At 40.0% G+C, this 18,374-nt stretch overlaps 1 protein-coding gene across 8 annotated transcripts in view; it reads right to left on the bottom strand.

The window, feature by feature from the left end:
• The window catches only part of tanc2b (tetratricopeptide repeat, ankyrin repeat and coiled-coil containing 2b), a 156,271-nt gene that overhangs the window by 98,415 nt on the left and 39,482 nt on the right, over positions 1–18,374 (bottom strand). For 6 of the 8 annotated variants that reach the window (XM_039788514.1, XM_039788517.1, XM_039788516.1 and 3 more), the window contains exon 3: positions 16,079–16,184. In XM_039788514.1, the coding sequence (XP_039644448.1) occupies positions 16,079–16,145 (67 nt within the window). In that variant the 5' untranslated portion in view covers positions 16,146–16,184. Of the gene's footprint in view, positions 1–16,078; positions 16,185–18,374 lie in introns of those variants that run through there. The other 2 variants (XM_039788512.1, XM_039788513.1) reach the window with 1 other exon arrangement.

Raw genomic sequence — 18,374 nt, 5'->3', positions numbered from 1 at the left:
CTTTCTACTTCAACTTGTGCTAATAAGGCTGAACGATTAATATAAAAACCGGAAATTTCCAAATAGCAAAATAGGCGATTGTGAAGCGGCTTCAACCAATTTTTCTGACCACTTTGGGGCAGCTGACACAAGCTGTACACACAAAATGTAAATGCCGAACGGAAACGTGTAAGCAAACAGTTGCCAATTTATACATCCAGCAGATGTGGAGAAACGTTAGCATTCATGTAAGTCAGCTTCTTTTAGCTCGGTTTGTGGTCTCCACCAACTCCTAAGAACAATATCTGTCTCTTTAGCTGCTAAATGCTCAGTCTGTGAAGCGAATCGTGATATGAGACTAGATATCGTCTTAGATTTTGGATATCGTAAGATCGTAATATGGCGTAAGTGTTGTCTTTTCCTGGTTTTAAAGGCTGTATTACAACTTACAAGTCATTTTCTGAACTTACCAGACTGTTGTAACATTCCTATTATTTGCCTTTACCCACTTAGTTATTATATCTACATTACTGATGATTATTTATCAAAAATTTCATTGTGTAAATATTTTGTGAAAGCACCAATAGTCAACACTACAATATCGTTGCGGATTCGATAGAGGTTTTTGGTCAAAAATATCGTGATATTTGATTTTCTCCATATCGCCCAGCCCTAGCTCAAGCATCTGCAAGTGCAGAGCCATCAACTGCATCATTGGCAGACGTGACTTAACAGCAGTTTTGCCATTATTACCAAAATTGGCCAATTGTGTAGCTGTTCTCTATTACTTTTTACTAGCCAAGTTTACTAAGAATTAGCTGATTCTATTCACATAGAAACAAGACCAATTTGTGATCATGTTTGGCACAAATATTTCTTGTTTCATGCTATGTCGAGCACAAATACAGGCCCAGGGTTTTATTTATAGGACATAATTGCAATTTAAATCGCAGTATTGATCAGATAAAGGTATTTTTCTCAAATTATTCAGCTGGAACTTTTCCATAACTTGTAGTACAAGAGAGAAGTGAAGAGAAGCCTCTTCACTTAATTGTATTTTAGTCGTACAGAAGAGGCTGCTTAAAGTCGACATGCCCTTCTATATGGATACAGACTACATCGATATAGGCGGCATCTTTCGAGCTCCAATATCACAGAGAAATAATACACCTGGGGGCTCAAAGCCCATCAGGGAAATAAAGCTGAAACATTCCTCTGTGAAGATTTGTGAAATTGGCTTGTGTGCTGGGACACAGAGAGGGGGCTTCTGGGTAACAGTAGCTCATGGAGGTTTGCAGAAATGCTCACATATACACCTCCAAAATCTTAATATGTCAAGTGTAGCTGCTGTCCTGTACATCAGCCAGGGAATGATGTCCCTTGGGATTGGAACTGGGCCAACATTATGGCTTACCTGAAAAAATTGAGCAATGGTAGTGTACCTACTGTAACATAAGCCGCAAAAACAGGGTGCTAAGTACATTATATAGTGCAATATTAGCTTAAAGTCTACCAAAAATGCCTGGTATTGGTAATACGTAATAAAAAAAAACAAGAGTTTTGTTTATTTAGTTTCCAAATTCATTTTTACATCCAGATTAATTTTCAGTGCCTGACTAATGGTTTTCATTCCTGTGATTAGTTTCTTGTTCAATCAGGTTTAGCAAATGCAGCGTTGCTCCTGAGTACGTGTGGTAACTTTAAATTAAAGCATGTTTGCAGACACCTGAGAAAAACTTCTGTGCATGTTCACGGGTAACAGAAGAGCTTGACAGAAGGTACTTGATTCCTGAAACAGAAGTGTTTCAGGAATCAAGTACCACACACAGCTGTAGTAACTGATCTACGGCTCAATTATTCAAGTAGCTAACCGATAGAAAATTATGGGCAACAATTGATTGATGTAAGTCAGTTTTTAAGCAAAATATTGTGTTTTTAATCTTCTATGATAGTAAGTTGAATATCTTTGAGGTTTTAGACAAAACAAGACATTTAAAGGCCTCACCATGGAAATCATGATGGACATTTTGACATTTTATATAGTACAACCACTTTTCAATTAATAAAAAATAAAAAGAAATCGATAGATTAATTGATAATGAAAGTAGCCCTGAACTGATCAGCCAGCAATAAACATTAAAAATAGATAAGACTCAGTGTTTCTGTGTAACCAAATTTTAATAAATACTGATTTTCACTCAAGTTTTATGTTCCGAAACATCCAAAAGTTGTGTCCTGCTCCAATAAGACACACAGAAACAAGTCGAGCACTCATTTAAAACACAGCAAATACATGCATGAATGCTCTCACCAGTCACACGTTCGAGGCTGATCGCTTTCCATGACCATAAAAAACTGCCCACATTGTCCCTGCTCAGTTGCCACCTAAGAAAAGACACCATATCTAGGTCACAGCACCAACTGCTAAATATCAGTCACGCCTCAGTACACGTCCCTTTAATCAAGCTGTCAACATCAACATAGAGAGTTGACACAGATCCAGTATACAGTCAATTATGAGATGGAAGGATGCAACAAACACTCTCACATTACGATTAAGAACTTCTTGCTTCGAGACCATAAAGAAATTTGCTAAAAGGAAATGACGAGAAAGAGGAAAAGGCCATAGAGGGATAGCAGGAAAGTGAGTAGAGCAAGAGGTAAGGGAAGGGACACATCGAGACGGAGTGAACAGGAGTGAGACTTCCCACTATTGACGTTGTGATCAGAGAGCGGAGGAGAGGTTAGACCAACGCTTCTTTACCAACGCATCATGCTGCCCACTCCCTACTGCTAGACTTGGAACGCACACTTCCCTTTTTACAAAAGAGCTGCATTTGAGAATCAAAACCACCGGCGATGTCAGTGTCAGTGGGATATTCGAGACCCCGCTGTGGGCAATCTGAGGGCTGACGGAACAAGTCTTACATGTACTGTACTGATTTTAGACACGCATCAGAGCTTTCATAAAGATTTATGGTGGCAATCAAAACCAGAACTGCTACTGAATACAGAAGGCAGACTCGACAAACTGAGACATGACTCACACCATCTTTCACACTTTAGAGTGCACTATAGTAAAAAAAGCATAAGAGGATGTGCTTCACTGTGATTATTGCGGCGATGGCGATACAAAAGGAACAATGTGCGGCTGAGTACCATTGACTGCAGTGAGTACTAGCTATTGCAGCAAGGAATGCACTTGACAGTATAGTTGTTTTTTTTATATATTCAGAAATTGTATACTATCTCTAAAGCTGTCTTCAAACGACTGCATGTACTGTATAATGACAGGTGACGAATGAAAGAGAAACCAATATAAGTAGGCCTATTTCACAGCAGACATGTTGTCTCGTCATAGTACTTGTCATAGTGGGAAAAGCATAGTAACGTTAATGATAGCTCGGTTCCCAGTCAGCCACAAGAGTGTGACAGCGTGCACAATACCAGGAAGCAGCTAAATGGAATTCAGCCATCATTCATTTTATTATCTACACCTGGGCTTTTCCTACATGTCAAAATGTCTCCTGTGAAAGAGGTTTACGCGTGCATGGAGACACATAACTGAATGTTTTGATGAAAATGATGTATGATTTATGCTACAGCCTTCACATCTCAACTGTACTGAACACCTGTTATTTGTCACCCACCTTACTGACGTGAAGTGTGAAGATTATTACATCAGGCTGATACCGATACCTGGGCTTTGGGTATTGGCTGAGTATCTATCCGATAACAGTGTTTAATTAATACACTGTGTGGAAGTGACTGGGATCATTCTTCTTGAATAGATCGGCCCCATCATCACAGATACCCGATCCAGCTATATGAGTCAGTGTTGGCCCGACATCAGTATCAGATCTGTGCATCCCTAATCATTTGTATGATTAACTGATTCATCATATCTATAAAATGTCAAACAACTGAAAATGCCAATCACCCATTGCCAGACCCCAAGGTGACGTCTTTAAATGTACCGTCTTAACCAACCCAGATATGCAATTTCCAATGATATACAGCAGAGATAACAAAGAAATCCTGACATTTCAGAAATGTAAACAACTCCTTTTTCTTGATAATTGACATAAACGATTATTTGATTATCAAAATTGTTGATTCAAATCATAAATGAATTGATGAATGAATCATTTCAGCACAACCTTTGATGACAAAAGTATCAAAGAGAGACTAAGCATCCAGTTTTAGCCTCGACGCATATTAAAAAATATGTTCAAATCAGCCCTTTTTTTTTTAAAGCTGCATCTTGTAATAATCAATCGATCTTTATCTTATGATTTCTTTTTGATTTTCTCCAAATGAGAGTTACATGTGTAGCTAAGTACGGTTGTGTAAATTATAAATGACCCCAAGAAAATATTGAATTGACTGTACATGTCATTCTGATATGAAAACATATATAACCTGAAAAAAAAAAGTTATAGTTAGAGTCAAATTAAATAGTAGGGCTGCACAATATGTCGTTTTTTTTTTTAATCGTCATTGCAATATCAACCGGCGCAATAAAGACATCGCGGAGGCTGGGACATATCGTGAAAGGCACTTTTTTGGTGTTAGTTGAAAGAAAATATCAGAAGAAACTGCACTTTAAAATGTGACTGCCATTCTTCTTTTAAAGGTGCCTTTTATATTCAATTCAATGTTCAATTTGTTCAATAAAATTAATGATGGAAACGATTTCCCTTTCATATGTTTTAAATTCAACAAGCAATTTGTTGTATTTTAGCAGAACGCTGAAAGCAGCAGAACGGAGTACACTTTAATATCGGCCTATTTATCGCAAGTATTTTCCTCATATCGTGCAGCCCTGTTTAATAGCATGATATTGATTGCTGCGTCTCAGAAAGGATGGTAGAAGAGGTTTCAGGTCGTCACATTCTTGAGCCTGAAGGACTCAAAGGAGGTAATTCACTCCACGAGATAGGAAAGTACCACCGCTGACACAAGTCGTCTCAGGCCTCCAGCCCCTCGACAGTCCGTCTGAATTGTCTTTGACCTTCAGCACACTTTCGTTTTGCTACAGCTTTGTTACCATGGCTACCCGGTGACAAGGCCACAGGTGCGTGCTGATCAGTTTGGCAGCTTTCCGGGGCCGTGTCGCCCACCTGGTCGACACTGGTTATATTGTCTGCGACCCGACGCGAGGAGCGACTTCTCCTGTTCTTTGTTATTTTGGGAGGAGGCTGAAGAGGCCACAAGCAAGGGAAGTGATGAGGTCTTCCGACTGATGACCCCCTCATGTCGCAACTCATGAAACTTTCACAGACCAACTCCGCACTCCGAGTCGTCTAACGCAGGAGGTTCCCAGGGGTCCTTGCTGGGGTTCCAGGGAGTCACCAGCACAAATTTCCATCCATACGTACCACAATGATAGGATGTATGAATAATTTGGTAGTGGGTTTCATACACATTCTGTAACAAAACATCTAAAGCAAAAATCCTTTCAGGTGTGGGTCGGGGACAAAATCTTATCAAATGGGGGTGCATAGTCTAATTTGTGTCAGTTTAGGAGTCCTTGACATGGAAAAGTTTGGGAACCACTGGTCCAAAAATATACAAGACCAACGGAAGAAAACTTTATTTCTCAAGCTCTGATGAGGAAAACAGAATATACTCGTGCATATATCAACATAACAACTTTGCTCTGGCAGTTCCTGGTGCTGAACATTGCTCAGTCACCACTGCATAAAGGCCCCTCAGAAATAAATGTCAAAAGCTGATGGAAGACAGCTAAATGACACGTTGCAGCAAAGCTCAAAGAGATTGTAGACATCAGGCTGTTGTCCTTAGTAACCAAAGGTCAAAGCTCCTCTCGACAGCTGTGCGCCATATTTATTCACTGATTCATATAGGACTATAGTCTGTTTTGCCGTCTACAGTCTGTGTTTACACAGCGTCTTAGGTTCACATTTAAAAGGAAGAGGAAGATAAAAAGGAGTTTACAGATGAATTAACACACTATAACAGAAATATAATAACAAACCTGAGCTGAACACAAATAAGTAGAGCTGTAATAATAGGTTGATTGACCAAGTATCTGCAAATTATTTTTAAATTTGATTTGAGTTTGATTTGACAGTTTTATGTCATTGCAAACTGAATATCTTTAGTTTTCTGTGAGTGTTGGTAGTACAAAAGGCATTTGAAGTTCCCACAAAGGGCTCTGGGAAATTTGATGGGTAGGTTTGTACAATTTTCAGCCATTTTTTTATACAATTAATTCCAAAAAAATAATCGGCAGATTGATGAATAATGAAAAAAACTAGTAAATTGTAAGCCGAAATTAAAGCATCCATCATTTCCGACAATGTCAAAATTGAAGTTACAATCTCATTGTCTTTGGCAGCACCCATGGCGATAAGCAGTGACTGCATGTGTGTTTTTAGATCTCACTAGCCAGAGATCCAAACAGTGTGTGACATCTGTAAGTTGCCAGTTGAAGAGCGAGTCTGTTGTGTTAGCGCCGCCTACCCTCTATAGCAGACCAACCACTGGTGGGTGATGAAAAACGCATTATATATATATATATATATATTCATACACACTCACCTAAAGGATTATTAGGAACACCTGTTAAATTTCACGTTAATGAAATTATCTAATCAACCAATCACATGGCAGCTGCTTCAATGCATTTAGGGGTGTGGTCCAGGTCTAGACAATCTCCTGAACTCCAAACTGAATGTCAGAATGGGAAAGAAAGGTGATCTAAGTAACTTTGAGCGTGGCATGGTTGTGGGTACCAGGCGGGCTGGTTTGAGTATTTCACAATCTGCTCAGTTACTGGGATTTTCACGCACAACCATTTCTAGGGTTTACAAAGAATGGTCTGAAAAAGGACAAACATCCAGTGTACTGCAGTCCTGGGGGGCGAAAATGCTTTGTTGATGCTAGAGGTCAGAGGAGAAAAGGGGGGGGGGGGGGCTAAAGGCAAAAAAAAAAAAAATAAAACCCAAAAAACCAAACCCAACCCCCGAGGTCTGCAGCAAAGCATTTGTGAAGGCACAACACGCACAACCTTGAGGGGGATGGTCTACACCAGCAGAAGACCCCACCGGGTACCACTCATCTCCACTAAAAATAGGAAAATGAGGCTACAATTTGCACGAGCACACCAAAATTGGACAGTTGAAAACTGGAAAAATGTTGCCTGGTCTGATGAGTCTCGATTTCTGTTGACACATTCAGATGGTAGAGTCAGAATTTGGCGTAAACAGAATGAGAACATGGACCCGTCATGCCTTGTTACTACTGGGCAGGCTGGAGGTGGTGGGGGTGTAATGGTGTGGGGGATCCCTATCGCCTTCAGAACGGCCTTACTTCTTTGTGTCATTGATTCAACAAGGTGCTGGAAGCATTCTTTAGAAATGTTGGCCCATATTGAGAGGATAGGCTCAAACACGGTATTAGTATGGTGTTCCTAATAATCCTTTAGGTGAGTGTGTGTGTGTGTGTGTGTGTGTGTGTGTGTGTGTGTGTGTGTGTGTGTGTGTGTGTGTGTGTGTGTGTGTGTGTGTGTATGTATGTATGTATATATATATATATATATATATATATATATATATATATATATATATAATAAAAATATGATCACGATATTTCGGTCAATATTAAAATCACGATAATTTAACAGATGTTGCAATTATTGAACTTCAAAAACAGTGGAAAAAGTTAAATAAACCAACAGTAAAAAAACAAAACTGTAAAATTTGCCTTAATTAAATTGCCTATTTCAACTTTATTTTTTCATTCAGAACACAAGAGAAAATAAATAGTTTACTTGCTAAATGTAATGAGCTAAATAATAGTTTTTCTCTATTATTCTGTTTTTGTGATCATTGGGAGCCAAAATTATAATCACGATTAAATTTCGATTAATTGCACAGCCCTACCGCTTGTGATTTTTCCCGGGAATGTCGCCACAGACATGAAAAACATGCAAAAGTGATGGCAATGGCAATGGCTCAATTACCATTGTGTTACCTAATCCGATCTATATGATCTAAATGATCTATACGTATTATTTGGGTCAACTTTAACATCTTGTCATCTGGAGTGAACGGGGCAAATGAAAGGCTAAATATGATATCCCTCTGCAGGAGTTCCTGCAGGTTATCCTAACCTGGTCCACTGAAATCCCTTCATTCATTTATTTTCTCCCTGGGTTCATTAATACAGGAAGGAAGAGCAGTAGGTGCCAATCTGTCGCTCTGTGGAGCTCAGCCAGATTCAGCTCATGCTAAGCTGCTGCTGCCGCTCCTCCTGTAGCCTCTTACATCTATCTGATAGGTGGGATGATTAATTTCTACGCACAGTCACTGATGTTCATGGGATATTCCACAGTCTACTTTGCATTTAAGTAGCAATATATATGTAAATGTGCAACATCTGCATATCCATACATGTCCTTCTATTGCTTTTATCAGATTTTACAGCACACTGACTACCGAACAGGTGAAACCGTTCATCAAAACATAAGCAAAAACTGATTATTTTCTGTTTTGGTGCGAGTGCAATCTAGATATACAACTGTTGATTTTTTTGTCTACATCTAGATTGTCCACAATAATACATTTTCCAAATTCAGATAACATAAAATGTAATTTAACCACTTGATAATTGTTTTTAAAAAAATTGCCAAAACAGCAATTGTAGGTTTGGTTTTAAATTAACTGAAACACACCATGCATTTCTTTTTAATAGTCCCTTCTATTTTATTTTATTTTATTTCTATCAGTTTAAATCATACTGGAAATCAACAGATACAATATGAAAACAAAGGATTGCACATTTATATTTTCAAGCTTACACATTTTGGAATAGCAGCATGTAAAAGAGCAGCATAATAATAGCAGTTAATGTGTTAACTGTGTTAATGCTCCATTTACTATGTATGACAGAGGGTGTGAGTGGCAGACAAACCACAGAATTATTCAAATCTAAAGTCATGAAAACAAGGCAATAATAGAAAATGTCACCACCACAATTCAAGCAGTCCCCATTATGAAAACTTGATAGCATATTTATCATTTCACCTGTAATATTTTAAATTCACAAATTTTGAAAATACCAGAATGCAGAAGTTTAGGGCTTGTGCGCTGCAGTCACTTAGAGAAGCCCCGTTCATCTAAACACACTGCCCACAAAGCCATAACACAGAGCTGAATATGAAACAGCAAAATATCTCTTTAACAAAAGTATTGATCCATTCTATCAGTAATGAAAAAAATTAAATAAGTATAGGCATAATATAGGTCAATATGTACAACGTATCTTTAAAGATACACTGTGTAGGAATTTCTCCCATCTAGCAGTGAAATTGTATTTTGCATTCAAACGAATAGTGCTCTCTAGCGCCTCGCTTTTTACGTAGCCGGTATGAATGAAGACATTGATTTTAGCTAATAAAATACTTAAAATACTACACAGTGTACCTTTAAAGCTATAGTGCGTAGTTTCTGCCGCTCCCCATGAGGAATTCTAAGTAATGACAACAAAACTGGCGCGTCCACATGATATAAGCCTTCTGTGATCGCGCACCGCCCCCACCCCTCCTCCTCCACGCAGTTGCTTGTTACCAAGGAGGACATGGAGGATTAAAAAAAAACACGGACTCTTCAGAAGAGGTAATTATCTTCTTTTATTTTTTTTAAAGATTATTTTTTGGGGGGCTTTTATGCCTTTAATGGACAGGACAGCTAGGTGAGAAAGGGGAAAGACATGCAGGAAATCGTTACAGGTCGGACTCGAACCCTGGACCTCTGCGTCAAGGCATAAACCTCTGTGTATATGTGCGCCTGCTCCACCAACTGAGCCAACCCGGCCACACAGAGGTAATTATCTTCACTCGATTTTCTGCACGCGAAAGTCACTGGATGACACCATTTTCTGAACAAAGCCATACTGACAAAAAAAGAGAGAGTTGTGTGGAGCTTATAGTCTTAATTAACTTTGTAGCAACTCATTTGGCGATGGATTGAATGTAACGGACGTTCATTAATATCAAAAAGTTACACACTAAAGCTTTAAGGTCACATTTGTGAGAAAATACTTATCATATGACTTTACTAGAATTGCCCAGGGCAGGTGGGCTTATCTGCAGTTTAAGATCGACAACAATCACGATTACACTGCATCGGGCCTGTGTTGTGCCACTCCTCGTCCTCGTGCCTTAGAGCTCAAAGCATGTTTGCTGATCTGATGATCTCTAATTAGATTTCTCCACGACTGTGGAAAATGAGCCATCAATTAGAGTGCTGTGATTAGGGGGAGCGATTTGATTCCTGTCAAGCACCTGCTGCCTTTCAGAGTTACTGGAACGTTCCACGTCTGACTGAAGGGAGGAAAGGTGGACGAAAATAAAAAGGGGGTTGTTCTGGGGTGTACTGACATTTTTGACAACGGGCCTTTTTTGTTTGTTTTTTTGTGTGTGAAGTTAAGTATATCCATTCTTTCCTGAATTTTTATTTGACTTTTTGGAAGAAAAAAATTGCAAACAAACAGCTAGTGTCATTGTCCACTGTCCCTGTATGGTTTTAGCATTAATTCAAAAGCTTAACTACAATTGATGATCTGAACGCGAACTGTTAAGAAAGTGACTTCCTGATCTGTATTAGTGATGTACAGCCTTTCTTAATACAAGATCATTTTCTAACCAGGGTAACATGCACGTGTGTTACCACATGAGTGCGAGGACTTGCCCAGGGGCCTCATTACAAAAACCTTTGTACCTGAAATCTTTTCTTATCTTAGTTTAGGATTTTTTTTTGTATTACAGAAACAGGTTTCCTAACTGCATTTAGGGGAAAAAATCACATCTTAGAATGGGATAGGAATTCAGCTATTACAGAATGATCCCAACTAAATCCTAAATTAGGATGGCATGGACCCTGTCCTAAATTAATGAAAATAACTGCCAAAAATGGCAGCAACACTGTTGTTAGGTCTGTATGACAATGGCAATAAAGATGGGGAATAATTTGAACTCTGAAATATAATGACTGAAATGTTACTTAAACCGTATGATGAAGCGTTACATTTCCCAGACCATGGCTAAATGTGAATGACTGCCAAGACGATTCATTTTGAATTGGCAGATCATTGAGAAGAAAAGTTGCAGAAAAGGTGGGATTTCCTCTCTTTCTCCGACACGATTACTGTCTCAGACTCCTCATAGCTAAAATTGAAATGACCACACAGTCTGTTTGTCACTATTTATAACACACCAGGTCCATTTGCAGTACAGATTATTAACTCTCATAATAGGTTGTTTTTCACCTTTTGTGAACACCACTAAAACATGCAGTTTACTAAAATGCACATGACTTGCGGTCAGTCTCTTTTAAGGGGAGTAAAAAAAGAAGAAGCTGAATCTCGTTAATCCAAATGAATTTCCAGTCCTGGTATGAGCACATGTGAATGTGTGTAAGATACATCTCGTCTGCTCAGCTGCCACGCTCGAGCCCATCTCTCTCAGTGCTTATTAGTCATGCAACAGCTCCCTGTCCAGACGCCCCAACCTTTAAACCCCATTTCTCTTTTTCCAATCAGCCAATGCCATAAACTGTAATTGCAGTGTCAGGCTGTTGACTTTGTTTCAAGTCTAGACCCACTGATGGGAGCACGAAAGAGATGGCAGTCACAATTTCACCCATAACACCACAAAAATGAAACATATGCCTCCACGCGCCTCCATTTTTCGAGCTATAAAGTCTGAAGCACAATATAATATCTAAGACCATGAGGGGACATTTTCCTACCTCAATCACATTTTAGATTTCCAGGCGGGTGTGCTTACATGAGACTGCCGCAGGCAACCGTAACAGTGGGCCGCTCCCTCACAGAAAGCCTTAAGTGCATACTCTGGTTGAAGTCTGATCTGTGTCTTGACGAACGAAAAGGCACGGAGCGTATCTGATATCTACAACACCGCTGCTGCTAACAACTGCACGACAATTGTCCTTTTTGTTTAAGCAGCCTGAATCTCCAGGTGTGAAAATATACATGATCTCAAGTGAACATTCACTTCAGATCTTAAAAGGCTCCTGTTTAATGGCAACTATGGTTGGAGTGAGAAAAATGGCAGCAAGTCCCAGGCTGACTCAACTATTAATGACAGTGTCGGAGGACAAAACAGCCTACACAATGTCATTTCCCAGAGATAAATAAAACATGAAGGAGCAGTAAAATGCACATGACTCTGAAATATGATGTCCCCACGTGGGTTCATGTCGCGATGACGATGCAATATTACAGTCACCAGAAACTGTCTAATCAATCAGCTGTCAGTCCATATGACTTAATGCTTAAGCTCTCGGTTTGTTTGTTCAAAAGTCGGTGTGAAACGCAACAATGGAGCTTGTTTGTCCTAGGTTCATAAACAAATTAAACAAAACTACAGGTGAAAAGAAAATGTGTCCGACTCAAAAGGACAAAACAGTGAAGCAGTGTCTTAAAAGGCCATTATAGCTTTAGAAATAGCAGTCTGAGGACAAAACAGGCTAGACCAGAGAGATAACAGCATATTCCCCGAGTGTGTCACGATAGATTTATGCAATTCAGCATCATCGCAATCACAGCATCTAATCTGTGCTATTCAATTAAAAAAAATGCCATTCGCCAGCTTAGTAACTTGGAGCTCACACAATGTCTTCAGTGCATATCAAGGGACAGCTGGCTCATCTGTTTTCTTCCGATTAGAGGATATATTCCCCTTCAGAGCTCCGGCATTCCTGAAGACAGAAGCTCACTTGAAACTGCATCAAACACAGAGGATGCTCATCTTATCTTACAATCTCACACTTCTGAACTAAAGACCAATCTCAGCAGCCAGTGCATCCACACATCAGGTCTGTGTTGAGCCAAGTGCAACTCCCACAGCAGCGGGAGTGGGATGTAGCTTTCTAGCGCTCCCTGTCATAAGCTGATAAGTCAGGGTTGCTAAAACCAATCCTCCAGATGTCCTTGGAAAGCAGCTAAGAGAAGCGAAACATGTCTGTGTATACACATGTATTTCTGGGACTAATAACTAATAAGTGTACATTGTGTCTTTAAATAAAAGGTTAAGAGTGGCTCTGTGTGTGTGTGTGTGTGTGTGTGTGTGTGTGTGTGTGTGTATGTGTGCGTGTGCGTGCGCGTGTGTGTGTGTGTGCATGCGTGTGTGTGTGTCTATTCGAGCGTGTACATGTACTACAAACTGTAGGAAACTGCGGGATACAGATGTTTCAGTGGAGGAGCCAGATTGTAAGATGAGCACTCGTCTGCTGGGAGGAGCACATTCCCTGCAAAGTGACAGCAACAGATATCAAAACACTGGAGGGTACTCCAGTCATGCGCTTCTGCTTGGTCTCCTCTCCACTTCACACATAAATACACAAACACACTGAAGGCAGAGATGTTAAGTTCACTTCAGCCTTGAAGCCTTGCAGTGAAGGGCATCAAAAAAATAAGTAAATTAATCAACAGATGCTATGTGTGTGCATTATAATATGTAGTTACTGTGGTAGCTTCAAACGCTTTAGAGCAGCAACTTTTATTCAGCAAGCAGCTGATAGATAACAGCAGCATTGGAGATGACATGTGGTCCATGACAACGGAAAGGCGTATTAAATCAAGTAAGATCGATAACAACCAGGAAGTCAAATGTCAAATCAAATGAAGCCTGGCCTCCTGAAGTCGAGAGAGAATGTTTTATATACCACTCCAAAAAAAAAATTGGGAAAAGTTCAGCTATGTCTTTACCCCAATACCTTTAAGCCTGGATTCCACCAGGTGCAGATGTGCCGCGTTTCACCTGCCCGATGGTTTGGTTCCGTCGTCCACCAGGCGCCATACCACACCGTTAGGATCTCAGAAGCGTAGCATCTTGGCTGCAAAATAAATTTGCTGCCGCTAGGGTACGTCTACATTTCTAGGCAAGGATATTTGTGTTTGTACCATAAAAGTAAGTAGTGTAATGATGCGATATTACGATCGGGAGTCTGCACAGGGTGTTTATTTTGACTGGATGATCTAGCCGAACCACTTCATGCCTGGCCTGTGCAATTCCTCGTAGCTCTGTCAAAAATAGACATAGCGCATATTTTTAGCGGAGCAGAGCGGAGGGCCGCTTCTGGGACGCAGCGCAAGTGCGCCTGGTGGAATTTAGGGGTCGGGTTGCCACAAGACTCAAACACTTTAACCGGTAAAGTGACATACACTGCATTTCTGCAAAACATCTTTTTAAACGAGTAAATGATAACCAAACATTCAGCTCATATTTCAAACACTGATATTTCATAAACACATCCATTGAAGTCAAGAGAGGAGATGGTGACATAATGGCCTGTGGGATATTTCAAGCTTTACAAAATTAATTCATCTGTGCAAACCCAGTGGGTGGCTGGACGAAAGCCATCAGAAGGCACATTTTAATACCATAATAAAAGACCCTATTCTGGGGAGACAGTTAAGAGAGTGGAGGTTGTTGCCTTGGCAATAACCCGAAATGTATTAGATTCCGATAAGAACGACTGCACTGTTACAAAATGAACACTCCTAGCTCTCCCAAATGTTGCTTTTGGCTGGGATTATCTACCACATCAAAGGCCCTGTTCCTCTAAGTGAGAGCTTTATAAAGGCTTGCGTGACTGTAATGCATGTGTAGGAACAAAAGGTTTCATGTGGTTTTACCAAGGACCTTAGAGTAACATGGCTTCTGCATTTCTAATAGTTGTTTCATCAGACTGGGGGGAAAAAGGGATGTAGAGGTAGGACTGTGTGAACCACACAGAGAAATTAACAAAACGGGTTTGATTGAGTTGAAGTTTCTGCACTGTTCATCAAATTAAAAGACTTTTAAAGACCTTTCATAAAATGAAATTTAACACTCAAACCAATCATACCAGTCAAAAGAATGATGGAAAAGCAGTAGGGACGTTAAGGCCTACAATTACTAATTTACTAAGTACAGGATTTAAACATTTTATTGATCAATTTCAGCTGTATATAACAATATTTTCTAGTAAGAAAATCAGTGAATTGACGTGACCTGGACCCAAATAATCGACAGAAAATGGGTGGATGGATTAAACAACTGAAAAACAATTTAGGATTTTACTTAAGTTAACCCATTATGAGTCAATAAGCAGTAGTGGCAGTACATGTCTGAAGGTGCTGACTGAAAAACGTACTCTTAGTTTATAGATGTATGACGTCTCCCGACGGCCCGAAATTACATACAGAAAAATAAAACCAAAGTGACCGTTACTACAGCAGGCAAGACAATATATTCAACACCTTTGTAAATTAAATTCAAGACTTTTTAAGACCTTGTAGGGCCTGTTTAAGACTTTTCAAGACCTTCAGATACCCTATGCATTAGGCCAGATACCTATACCCCAAGATGCATGATAGAACCATGTTTAAACTCTACAAAATCAAAAATGTATGGCTTAACCTTGAAAACTTGAGGTTCGTCCAAAGTGGTTCTCTGCTGGGAGGCTTTTACTGTGAAACCACTGCAGGAACCGTTGAGTTTGCTTTGCAAGTAGATTCCAACTGTGCCTTTATTACAGCTCTGATGGCCCAGCAAAGGAAAGCGATCGTTAAACAGTTGGGTTTCTACATGTTAGATGAAGGAAAGGAAAAGGCACAAAGCTCCATCGTCCAAACAGCAGTGAAAACTACACTAGCAGGTGCTACAAAACTACTGATTGTGATGCGAGGAGAGTTGGGTTGAGCTGGTCGTGTTACGGCCGTGCTACCCAAAGCAAGGCTAGACTACGCAATCAGTAAAGCAACGGCTGTGAATGTACAATGGATAATCTTCACAGTACAGCATGACCAAAGCATATTTTAAGTGCCAGTGGAAAAGTGGTGTTAGGGTCTCACAACAGGAGGTAAAGTTATTCAACAGCAGAACTGATGAGTTGCTTTGGATCTATTTTAAGCATAAAATAGGTTTTAAGGGGTCCTCAGCAGTCTTCGGAGCTGCGTGTTCCTGCTTCCTAAAATACACCCACAGAAGTAGTGAACACCTTCTGTGTGCCGACAGGCAGATGTTTGTGCACCGTTTGTGTCTGGCATCGGAAGACAAACTCACCGCTGCTGCGACTCTTGCGGTTGGCCTTCCCTCCCGTCAGCAACATCTTCAAGCTGTTCCTAAACATGACTGCAGCAGATGCCCTGGACTACACTACAGTCAAAATCTGTTGGGGAAAGAAAAGACAATAAACGTGAATATTTGACCAACTGTCTGCGATGAGATCTAACTCTGACATTGACTACGTTTACAAGCTGTCAATTTTCGGGTTATGGTCGGGTTAAGGTCACTATGCGGGTTTCTGAAACATTCGGAATAACCCGTTTACATGCGTGATTAGAGAGAGTTACTCCTACATGGAATTTGTAATCAAATGGCAATATCCGACGTAAACGGCGACGCACGGTTAGCGTCTGGATGTAGCCTATGGACAACCTTAAGACGCAATAACTTTTCGGTGACCTTCTTATAAATCTCACTATCTCGGTACTTTCTGCCGTCAACAAAAGACATTATATTCATGGTTTTCACCACACTAATAAAGAAATTGGTTTCCTCCGCGCCAAAAGTGTGGTGCTCTGTCGTGCGTCTCGCCATGTTTACCTCTACTTCTTGTTTACTTCGTAGTACTGTGGGGCGCCAGGTTTTCTGCATTGACTTATATATAACTATATTATTATAGTATATAATTATTATTATAACTATGTTTTCTGGCGCATACAAGAAGTTCCTCTACTCAAAAGACCAAGATTCCTTGCGAATAGAACATGTGCAGAACACAAATCAATGTTCCTTGTGATGGGATATGCCGATACGCGTTTACATGACCAAAATTTCGGGTTAGAAAAGGGGTAACCCAGGTAGCATATTCGGGTTTTTAAAAACCCGAATATGAGCATATTCGGGTTTTTACCGGTGTTTACATGGCCGTGCGCGACCGGGTTATTGCTAATATTCCGGTTTTGAACGGGTTATTGACCGGGTAATAACCCTGCGCAATAAACCTGTGCGCAGTATACCGGAAGTAAACAAGAAGTAGAGGTAAACATGGCGAGACGCAGCACAGCACCACAGTTTTGGAGCGAGGAGGAAACCAATTTCTTTATTAGTGTGGTGAAAACCATGAATATAATGTCTTTTGTTGACGGCAGAAAGTACCGAGATAGTGAGATTTATAAGAAGGTGACCGAGAAGTTATTGCGTCTTAAGGTTGTCCATAGGCTACATCCAGACGCTAACCGTGCGTCGCCGTTTACGTCGGATATCGCCAATTGATTACAAATTCCATGTAGGAGTAACTCTCTCTGCTCACGCATGTAAACGGGTTATTCCGAATGTTTCAGAAACCCGAATAGTGACCTTAACCCGACCATAACCCGAAAATTGACAGCTTGTAAACGTAGTCAGTCACACTTCCCACACCAACTACAAACGTGAGGCCTCCAACATACAGGATGCATCTGTGATTGACAGCTCACACGACTGATATATTCCATTCCAGTTAGATGCATAGTAACTAACATTTGTGATTAACTACTGCATGAGATTACAACAACTAGCAGTATAGCTCCGTAGCTCCACACAATAGGCTATCATTTGTTTTGGTTTATTTCTCTCCCTCTCCTTGACTTGTAGTTGAAAGCAGTGTGGGGGAAAAACATTGTGTGTGAAAATCTATTGCTCTTTGCTAGAATTTCTTTTTCTGGACATCTATGGCGTCAGGTCAGGCATCAGGTTCACCAACAAATCCTGGTCAAGGACAATTTAGCAGGGTTGATGTTTGGCAGTATAGAGGCTTGAAACAAGATTATCTGGTTAAAACAATAGATAACCGATAACAAGGGCTGGGCAATATATCAATATTATATCGATATCGTGATATGAGACTAGATATCGTCTTAGATTTTGGATATCGTAATATGACATAAGTGTTGTCTTTTCCTGGTTTTAAAGGCTGCATTACAGTAAAGTGATGTCCTTTTCTAAACTTACCAGACTGCTATAACGGTTCTATTATTTGCCTTTTCCCACTCAGACATTATATCCACATTACTGATGATTATTAATCTAGTGTGAAGATATTTTGTTAAAGAACCAATTGTCAACCCTAGAATATTGCCGCAATATCGATATCGAGGTATATGGTCAAGAATATCGTGATATCTGATTTTCTCCATATCGCCCAGCCCTACTAATAACTATTCTATGCCCCTTTACTTGTATTTTCTTTAAAGTTGCAGCGGGTAGAATGCAAAGAAATGCCATAATTTGAAGCAGAGTGAGACATCTTCTTGCCATTCTTACTATCCCCTCTTTGTCGCACAGGCAATGCATGCACACAACAGCCAACATAAAC

This window comes from Perca fluviatilis, chromosome 21, assembly GCF_010015445.1.
Source record: "Perca fluviatilis chromosome 21, GENO_Pfluv_1.0, whole genome shotgun sequence".
In the NCBI taxonomy this organism is placed as follows: domain Eukaryota; kingdom Metazoa; phylum Chordata; class Actinopteri; order Perciformes; family Percidae; genus Perca; species Perca fluviatilis.
The sequence above is the reverse complement of the archived record's forward strand: the minus strand, read 5'-3'. Positions and strand labels throughout refer to the sequence as shown.